Raw genomic sequence first — 10,637 nt, forward strand, 5'->3', positions numbered from 1 at the left:
TATATACATATATATGTATCAGGAAAAATAAAGAATATAACCTGTAAATGATAATGTGAAAGGGAAAGGAAATCAAATAAAGAATATAACCTGTAAAAGATTATGTGAAAGGGAAAGGAAATCAAATAAAGAATATAACCTGTAAATGATAAAGTGAAAGGGAAAGGAAATCAAATAAAGATTTTAACCTGTAAATGATAATGTGAAAGGGAAAGGAAATCAAATAAAGAATACAACCTGTATATGATTATGTGAAAGGGAAAGGAAATTAAATAAAGAATACAACCTGTAAATGATTATGTGAAAGGGAAAGGAAAACTAGTTCCGTTAGTCCAGAGAAAGATTTATCACTAAGGAAATGATTCACAATATTTAACAGTATTTCTTCATTTTCTTTTGTTTGGTAAATTTTTTAATTTTTAACATTTTGAATCTCTTGAAATGTTTAATTTGTGTTTAATAGACTAAATTAATTGTGTTAGGTTAGATCCCCAGCGCAACTTCCCCAGTCACAACTTCCCCGAGACATCTTCCCCAACAGCAATTTCCCCAACAGCAATTTCCCCAATTACTAATTTCCCCAACAACCAATTTCACCAACAGCAATTTCCCCAACAGCAATTTCCCCAAAAACAATTTCCCCAACAGCATCCCCAACAATCAATTTCCCCAACAATTTTCCCAATCACTAATTTTCCCAAGACCAACTTCCCCAACAACAATTTCCCCATGCAGTAAAACAGCAACTTTCCCAACAACTATTTTCCCATGCAGTAAAATATCAAATATTTCCGTTTTTAACATTATTCCAATGAACAAATGCGCAATTTTAAAATAAAAATTCGCAACTTTTTGAATGTGAAAAATCAGATGGATTAGAGTCGACAATGTTGGCAGTTTATACACTGTTCTCGAAGAAGAGAAATGTTCTGGTGGATCCCAATAAGTATGAGTACAACCTACAATCAATGTCAAGGGACAAATCTAAATCATTCTGGAACTGTGTGGGGAAAAGAATTTGACTGCATAGGGAAATTGGTGTTGGGGAAATTGCTGTTGGGGAAATTAGTGACTGGGGAAGTTAGTGTTGGGGAAATTAGCGGCTGGGGAAATTGCTGCTGGGAAAGTTGTGACTGGGGAAATTGTGTTGGGGAAGTTGTGCTGGGGATCTAACCTAACACCAAATTAATGTCTGAGGAAAAAAGAATTATTTATTTCACATATAATGAAGCTTGTTGCAAAATATGAAGAAGAAAAATCTGATTTTTTATTGTTGAATCATTCCTGAGAGTAAGAATATTATTATGAGAAAGATCTAGGTTGTGAAGGCGAGATAAACCAGAGAAAGAATCGTCTTCAATCTCATCCAGTAAATTTCCCTTTTAAATAATTTAAAAAGAAATTAGATTTTTTATCAACAGGTGGCAATATAAACAGGAGTAATTTCAACCTTAAAGAGTTGAATGACCGAATCGAATTAAAAATAATTAATTTTTAGCTAGAAAAAAGGATTATCTTAGTCTACATATTTCCGTAAGAGAATTGAGTCTTGGCCACAAAATTCAGTTTTCTGATCCCTTTATATTTGCAACCCAATTTCGTAGAACTTTGATATTTCAAACTATGAATTCTGATAGATCAAATAATCTAAGTTTGAAATATCAATATTCGTCATTAGCTTGCGAAGGTTCAGGAATTAGAAAATGTGAGGCAAAGACTCAATTCCACAGATTATTTTTAATCTACATTTTACAAAAGTATGTTTATGCCGAAATCAATAACACATAAGATTGCTTAACTGTAGCTCAAGGTTTCTAAAAGTTTCACCTGAAGAAATAATTGGTTCAAAGATCCAAGAATATTAAAAGTATTTAACTCCAGTCCTGATTCAAACATAGAAAATCTTTAGAAAAAAATAGGTTTATCCATTTTAGATCTTTAACAATTTAAATCAATATCAATTCAAATCTTTATCAATTTATATCTTTATTATTTTAAATCTTTATCAATTTAAACATTTATCAATTTAAGTCTTCAACAATTTAAATCTTTAACAATATAAATGTTTATCAATTTAAATCTGTTATAAATTTTAATCCTTATAAATTAAATGTTATTAGAATTTAAACTTCAATTAAATGCTTAAATCTTAAATATATCCAGAAATACAAGAATAAAAAGTATATTTGGCAGTCATGAAAGTTTTAAACAATATCTTTAATATAAAATAAGTAAATTGTATTTTATGGACCAAGCTGTACTATCAATATTGGCAGCATCACTAGAATTTGAAGATATTCTTGTTTCCTGTTAGATTATTGAAAGATATATCCAATATCTTCAGATTTGAGGGCAGAAGATCAAAGACAGGGCTTCTAAATATTTATATTATTATTTGTTTATATAAATAAAAATAATCATAATGATAATAATAATGATAGAAATAATGATAATAATAACGATAATGATAAAAATAATAATAAAAATATTAAAAGTAACAATTAATATAATGATAGTAACAATAATAATAATGATAACGATAATAATTGATGTTAGGTACGTTTCCAAAGGCTTTTCCCAAACGGAATTTTTCCCAAATGGCAACTTCCCAACAATGAGTAGTGCAAGTTCCCAAGTCTGAACAAGCCCTAGAGCTCAGTCCCCCATAAAAGCCTGCGGCGCCTCAAAGGGCCTTACCTAACCTTTGGGAAGTTGCCGCTTGGGACATTGCACATTTGGGAAGTTGCCACTTGGGAAATTGTCACTTGGAAAAATGCCTTTGGGAAAAAAACCTAATAATTCAACATAACATTACATCTTACAAACTTAATTATGAAATGACATCTTGTCCATCAATCTATATCTTAACAATATATGAATCTATACATATTCATTAAATAGTTAGTTTGAGCTAAATTTACCTGAGATGCCCAGTGAGCAGGTTTGAGCTAAGATCTAATGTAGTCAAGTATGAAAGATGGTTCAAGTTGTACTCACGTATACTATTCAAATCAAGTCTAGGAAAATATAACTTTTAAATATATTTAGTCTTACTTATGATAGTATTAAAACAATGACAAAATATTTCAATCAGATAGTTTGGCACTCAATATGAGTGCCAAACGAGTCTAGGATACTAGTCTAGGATACTATTCTAGGATACCATTCTAGGATACTAGTCTAGGATACTTGTCTAGGATGCTAGTCTAGGATACTTATCTAGGATACTAGTCTAGGATACTATTATACTGGTCAAGGATACTATAAGTCAAGGATATTGGTCTAGGATTCTTGTCTAGGATACTAGTATGGGATAATAGTGTAGGGTACTGGTCTAGGATACTAGTCTAGGATACTAGTTTAGGATACTAGTCTAGGATACTAGTCTTGGATACTAGTCCAGCATACTAGTCTAGGATACTGGTCTAGTATACTAGTCTAGGATACTAGTCTAGGATACTAGTCTAGGATACTAGTCCAGGATACTAGTCTAGGATACTAGTCAAGGATACTATTCAAGGATACTAGTCTAGGATACTTGTCTAGGATGCTAGTCTAGGATACTAGTCTAGGATACTAGTCTAGGATACTAGTCTAGGATACTAGTCTAGGATACTAGTCTAGGATACTAGTCTAGGATACTAATCTAGGATACTAGTCTAGGATACTAGTCTAGGATACTAGTCTAGGAAACAAGTATAGGATACTAGTCTGGGATACTAATCTGGGATACAAGTCCAGGATACTAGTCTAGGATACTAGTCTAGGATACTAGACTAGGAAACAAGTATAGGATACCAATCAAGGATAGAAGTCTAGGATACTAGGATACAAAATAACCTGTTTTCTGACAAAATAAGATGCTTAAGGTTTGGAAGGGTTTGAAAGACACCAGCAGCAAGAACCTCTATACGGTTTCTGGAAATATACAGTTCAATCAATCAAAACATTTATCAATCAATTAATTAGTCTATCACTAATCGGTAAATCAATAAAATATTCCTGATAACTCTCTGAATATAACAAATCTAATGCATGAAGGCACTCAACTAGCACTATAAAATATCTTGAGAAAATGTAATTTAAAAACTAGATCTGGTAGATTATACCTGTATATATCTAGATATTCTAGATCTGGTAGATTATACCTGTATATATCTAGATATTCTAGATCTGGTAGACTATACCTGGATATATCTAGATATTCTAGATCTGGTAGATCTGGTAGACTATACACTCCTCCTAGACTATTCCCAGATAAATCTAATCTAGTCAAACCTTGACAAATAGAAAGTTATTAGGTTATGCTATATGCAGTTTTAAGTAGTTTTCAGTATTTAGTATTCAGTATTCAGTATTCAGTATTCAGTATTTAGCATACTGTATTCAGTATTCAGAATTTAGTATTCAGTTTTCATTATTAAGTATCAAGTTTCAGTGTACAGTATTCAGTATTTAGTATTCAGTATTTAGTATTCAGTATTCAGTATACTGTATTCAGTATCCAGTATTCAGTATTCAGTATTCAGTATTCAGTATTCAGTATTCAGTATTCAGTATTCAGTATTCAGTATTCAATATTCAGTATTCAGTATTCAGTATACTGTATTCAGTATTCAGTATTTACTATTCAATTTCAGTATTCAGTATTCAGTATTCAGTATTTACTATTCAATATTCAGTATTAAATATTAAATATTCAGTATTCAGTATTCAGTATTCAGTATTCAGTATTCAGTATTTAGTATTCAGTATTCAGTATTCAGTATTCAGTATTCAGTATTCAGTATTCAGTATTCAGTATTCAGTACTCAGTATACAGTATTCAGTATTCAGTATTTAAGATTCAGTATTCAGTATTCAGTATTCAGCATTCAGTATTCAGCATTCAGTATTCAGTATTCAGTATTCAGTATTGTGGATATAAACCTCTAGGTATGGATATATAGTATATACCTCTCATTATGGATATATACCTCTAGGTATGGATATATAGTATATACCTCTGAGTATGGATATATACCTCTAGGTATGGATATATACCTCTAGGTATGGATATATACCTCTAGGTATGGATATATACCTCTGAGTGTGGATAATGGATATAAACCTCTGGGTGTGGATATATACCTCTAGGTATGGTTATATACCGCTAGGTATGGATAAAGGTGTTTGGTACTTTTCCAAATGCATTTTCTCAAGGGCGACTTCCCAAATGACAATTTCCCAAGCGGCAACTTCCCAAATTTTCTATTTCCCAAGAGGCAACTTCCCAAAGGATAGGTTGGGCAGGGGGCCGAGCGCTGCGGCTAGGACAGACTTGGGAAGTTGCCGTTTGGGAAATTGCAAATTTAGGAATTTGCCACTTAGGAAAATACCCATGGGAAGTTGCCGCATGGAAGAAATCCTTTGGGAAAGTACCTAACATCTGGATATATACCTCTAGGTATGGATATATATACCTCCAGGTATGGATATATATCTCTAGGTATGGATATATACCTCTAGGTATTGTTCTGTACTTCTAGGTATAGATTTATACCTCTAGGTATGGATTTATACCTCTGAGTATGGATATATACCTCTGAGTATGGATATATACCTCTGAGTATGGATATATACCTCTGAGTATGGATATATACCTCTGAGTATGGATAAATATCTCTGAGTATGAATATATACCTCTGAGTATGGATATATACCTCTGAGTATTGATATATATTTATGAGTATGGATATATACCTCTGAGTATGGATATATACCTCTGAGTATGGATATATACCTCTCAGTATTGATATATACCTCTGAGTATGGATATATACCTCTCAGTATTGATATAAACCTCTGAGTATGTTTATATAAATCTGAGTATTTATATATATACCTCTGAGTATGTATATGAACATCTCAGTATGGATATATACCTCTGAGTATGTATATATACATCTCAGTATGGATATATACCTATATACCTCTGAGTATGGATATATACCTCTGAGTATGGATATATACCTCTCAGTATTGATATATACCTCTGAGTATGTATATATAATCTCAGTATGGATATATACCTCTGAGTATGGATGTAAACCTCTAGGTATGGGTACATAAATCTCAGTTTGGATATATACCTCTGAGTATGGATATTGCTTGTAAAGGAATACTCTCTAGCTTATTCCCTGGAAGACCAAGTGCTACCAAGAAATCCTCTAACCCCTGAAATTGTGAAAACGTTAGTAAAATAGTTTTACGTGAAGGAATTTACTAAATTTAATGTAAATCAATAAATCCCGGTGTACCTGTCTTAAACATCAAATTCAAAAATTTTTAATTACTTCCGCGTTTTTAATAGTAATGTGTTTTAAATTGATTTACTTTTCCAATCTTAAATGAAGCTGACGAGAGGTAAAAAAAGGGATTTTCAACCTTGTTTGAAATGTTTGACCATAAAAATAACACAAAAAAATTCAAATTTCTTTGTCAAACATCGGAATAACCAAGTTGAATTATTTCCGAAATGGTACCACACTTAAGAATCCCTTAATAATTGACAGATTTATTACAATTTATCCAAAATTGTCAAAAAAAAGACCAAAAAGCTAGGAAACTCAAATTTTCTGACTTTTCTAACTAACACATGCCCATCACTTAAGGCTAAAAGCTGGCATTTTATACCTACTGCGTGAGTCCTCAGGCATACTGCCTAAATGCCTTATTTTACCTATACCAGACTAAATCTACATTTAGACCTACTTCCAGTCATTGGATTTCAAAGTTTTTTAGTTCTTTGGAAAGCCTGTAACAAAAGCAACCAGATTGACAATTTTAGAAAAAAATGTAGCACACATTTTTGCACAGACCCCTTTAATAGGAATTTGCAGATTTAGGTTTAGAAAATTTTGCAAATGTTTTTGCATATTTGAAATCGCTGGGTAAAGGGCTTTCCAAAAATGTATAATTTGTTGCAATTTTCGCAGTAAATATTTGGATTTTTGCAAAATTGCCATTTTTTGCAGATTATTGAAGTAGAGCCCAAGGGCTTTCCAAGAACGTACCAAATGGTATAGATTTGTATCACAATAAGAAAATAGAGGGGGGAGGGGATCAATTTGACCCCCAGGGAACCAGTCATGAAACTAGACGTCAGGATAAATAGGGTTAAACATTCGACCCGGCCCAATTTTTTAAAAGACCTTATATGACACAAGGGCTGGTTATTGACAAAAATATAACAAAAAAGCAAAAGAATCAAGAAAAAATTGATTAATCCGGTCGAAAATCGAAGATGGGCGAGAAGCGCCCTGGAGGCCTTGTAATGTATACCTGGAATGTATATATTGTATACATTGTATATTTGGAATTTACATATATTATATTTATTGTATACCTGAAATATATATATATTTTATAAAGTGTATACCTAGAATGTATGCGTTGTATATATTGTATATTATATTGTATACCTGGAATGTATACATTGTATATAATTGTTTATATATTGTATACCTGGAATATATATATATTGTATATATATATTGTATACCTGGAATGTATATATTGTATATATTGTATTTACCTGAAATGATTTACTACTAATATTGACAAGGTTTCCTGTGGATAAAACTAGACCTCGGATATCAAGATCCTAAAAATATCAAATATAAACATACTAGCTTAAGTGCCCTGCGTTGCCCGTGGAATGTTAGAAACACTTGAATTTATTTTTTGAATTTTGAAGAAAAAAAAGATTTTTTAGCTTTTGGTGCCCCCAGGGTTCCGTTAATTTCAGCCAATTTGGTCCAGCCGTTTTGACAGCTATAGCTAACATTTATATAAATATATAAATATATAAATATATATATATATATAAACAATTATATAAATATATGAGCGAAGAGCTTAATTATAAAGATTAATCTCATCTTGTTTTGATTTCCAACAAAATAATTATTAAACAGTTGAAACCATTGTAACGAGGATTAAAAGTCCTTTTCTTAAATCTTAACATTATCAGGAAGAACGCTAAATAATTTATTTGTTATTTGTCTCTGAATCTGATTATACATTTACTAGGTTTTGATTTAACAAACGAATTTTGTTTCGCTGCACCGGTTATGATATTATCATTACTATTATTATTATTATAATAATTAATTATTTTAAATATTTTTATTATTGTTTTATTTTTTTTTTGATAAACAAACAACCTTATCGAACAAAAACTTCAAAATTGCTTTAATCATCTATAACATATTCTTGCGAAAATGTGAAATTTTGTTTGTTTAAATAACCTGAAATATATTGACTGGTATGAACTGAACCCCCTGTATAGAAAGATCTAGAAGTGTAATCGACTCATTTTCTTCTTTATTCCTAAATTCAGTTTTTACATAACTTCTCTAAATTTGAAGACACACATTATTTGTTATTTTTAAATATTCTAAGTTTATTGACTTTTCAGAGGCCCCACAAGAATCTGAGATGTGAATCTTATTTCAAAATTGCATGCTACTCACCTTATATTGTGAAAAGGTTTTATTCAGACCATAGATATTAACAAAAACAATTTTTCAAAAAGTGTTCGGTTTGAACAAATTGTTTTGGTTTATATCTTCGATCAAAGAAAAAAAATCACAAAAATGTAAGTAAAGCAAACTTATTGAGAATAAAATTTTGAAATTGAATTAGAACCTAAAATTTTTTGTGAAACATTCATTAACCTATAAAAAATGTCTAAAAAATGGCCCGAAAATTATGCCCATCACGTATATAAGTTTGAAACTTGTAACAAGGTAAAAAACACCTATTTGAAAATGTTGAATGAAGATCAGACTTTTGTAGAAAATTATAAAGTAAAATTGTTGAACGCAATTCCTCTGTTTCATAAGTTTAAAAAGTTCAAATGTTTTAAATTAAAAAACTGAATTTCCTAATACTGTTGATTATAGTGGATAAAATATGTTTGGTCTGTTTTTTGTTCCCGGATACAACTCCATCACAACGCAGAGTTCGGGACACTTCGCACTGACAAGACAAGGGAGGGGTTGAGAGGGAGGGGGAGGAGGAGTAGGAGTAGGAGGAGGGGGAGGAGGAGGAGAGCTGGTTAAAAATGATTGGTATTGAGATATTGGGACATCTCCAGTTCACTAGAGATGAGTTTATCACAAGATTCAACTGCGTGGAATTTACCGGAAATATTGACTCCGTAGAGTCTGTGATATTGGTGGGATGGAAATACTGGGAAAAGTTCTCATTATGCTCCGTAGAATTGCTAAAATCATGGAAGTGCTCAGAATCGCCTGAATCACTAGATTCTGATCTATTCCACCGCGTAGAGCCATGATTTGATCCAACCCGCCGCGTAGAGTCTCCTGATTTGCTAAGCTTAAAACAGCAAAACAAAACAAGAACAAACCTAGAAGAAAAATGGTTTCTGTGAAAAGAAAATTATAAATTATATTTGTCCCGCAGAAATATCCATTTGGTTGTAATTTTGGGAATTTAATTGTAGTAAACATATTATTCTGTAAACCAAAAAAAACAAATTATTGAAAAATAAAACTTGAAACAATCCTCACTTATTCATCGTAGCGAGGAATTATTCATCGCTTCTGAATCATAGTTTCATCTTAAATCAAATCTGAAAATAAGAGATAATATATTTTGTTTTTACATCTAGATAATATATTTGTTTTTACATCTAGATAATATATTTGTTTGTACATCTAGATAATATACTTGTTTGTACATCTAGATAATATATTTGTTTTTACATCTAGATAATATATTTGTTTTTACATCGAGATAATATACAGATAAAACATACAAGACCAAACTGGTGTGTTCAGAATGCTAAAATAATTCCTTAACTTATGGCAATACTTTCGGGAAATTCACCAATAGATATTTTAAAGATAATCCCTTTAAAATAATAAAATGTGAATATGTACAAAGAAGGTTCTAATGTAGTCCTTAATTGGAATATTTTAAGGTTTTTCGAAGGAACCAATGAATACGTACGGAGAATAAAAGTCGTCTTTGAAGTTAATCATTTGTGGGCAACACTCAAATATGTAGATATAATACATAAATAAATCCATTTCCGAAAATTCTCTTTCTGAGACTTATGAATAAAGGTATATTTGATAGAATTATTAGCCAAACCTTCCAATATCATAGTGTGGGAAATAAAAATACAGGGTGTTGAATTTAGAGTGTTGAATACAGGGTGTTGAATTAAGAGTGTTGAATACAGGGTGTTGAATACAGAGTGTTGAAATAAAATTGAAAATTTATAAATTAACTTTTCTATAAAAATCAATGCTTTTCTTAAAGAATGATATCTTTTTCATGATAAAGAGTTTGAGCATATTTTTAGGAAAAAAACAATGATTGCCCTATAAAGATCAAGTTTAACAGACGGAAATGATTTCTGAATTTCACAAAATGGTTTCCAAATAGTTTCTATCGAATGAAAATGTATTTTGAATATAAAAATGGTTTCATGTATGTAAAATAAATCTCCTGGAGCTTGATAAATTATGCTGAATATATTAGAGCCTAAAATCATCCAACTTAAATATAATCAATCAAAAACCGCTAGTTTAAGATAGAAGACCGGTCGGTGTACGGGGGGG

The 10,637-nt window shown here is 31.1% G+C and overlaps 1 protein-coding gene across 1 annotated transcript; it reads right to left on the reverse strand.

Annotated features, from left to right (window-relative positions):
- Positions 1-253: 253 nt before the first annotated feature.
- Positions 254-9,642, reverse strand: LOC111717134 (leucine-rich repeat-containing protein 15). Its single transcript, XM_023492642.1, has 12 exons — positions 9,579-9,642; positions 8,930-9,415; positions 8,292-8,373; positions 7,577-7,645; positions 6,132-6,216; positions 4,188-4,278; positions 3,841-3,918; positions 2,922-3,017; positions 2,308-2,375; positions 1,828-1,883; positions 1,285-1,379; positions 254-350 (listed from the first exon to the last, which is right to left on the reverse strand). The coding sequence occupies exons 1-12, from the start codon at positions 9,584-9,586 to the stop codon at positions 269-271; spliced, it is 1,296 nt and encodes a 431-aa protein (XP_023348410.1). The 5' UTR covers positions 9,587-9,642; the 3' UTR covers positions 254-268.
- Positions 9,643-10,637: the final 995 nt, after the last annotated feature.

Source organism: Eurytemora carolleeae, unplaced genomic scaffold (genome assembly GCF_000591075.1).
Source record: "Eurytemora carolleeae unplaced genomic scaffold, Eaff_2.0 scaffold2395, whole genome shotgun sequence".
Taxonomy (NCBI): domain Eukaryota; kingdom Metazoa; phylum Arthropoda; class Copepoda; order Calanoida; family Temoridae; genus Eurytemora; species Eurytemora carolleeae.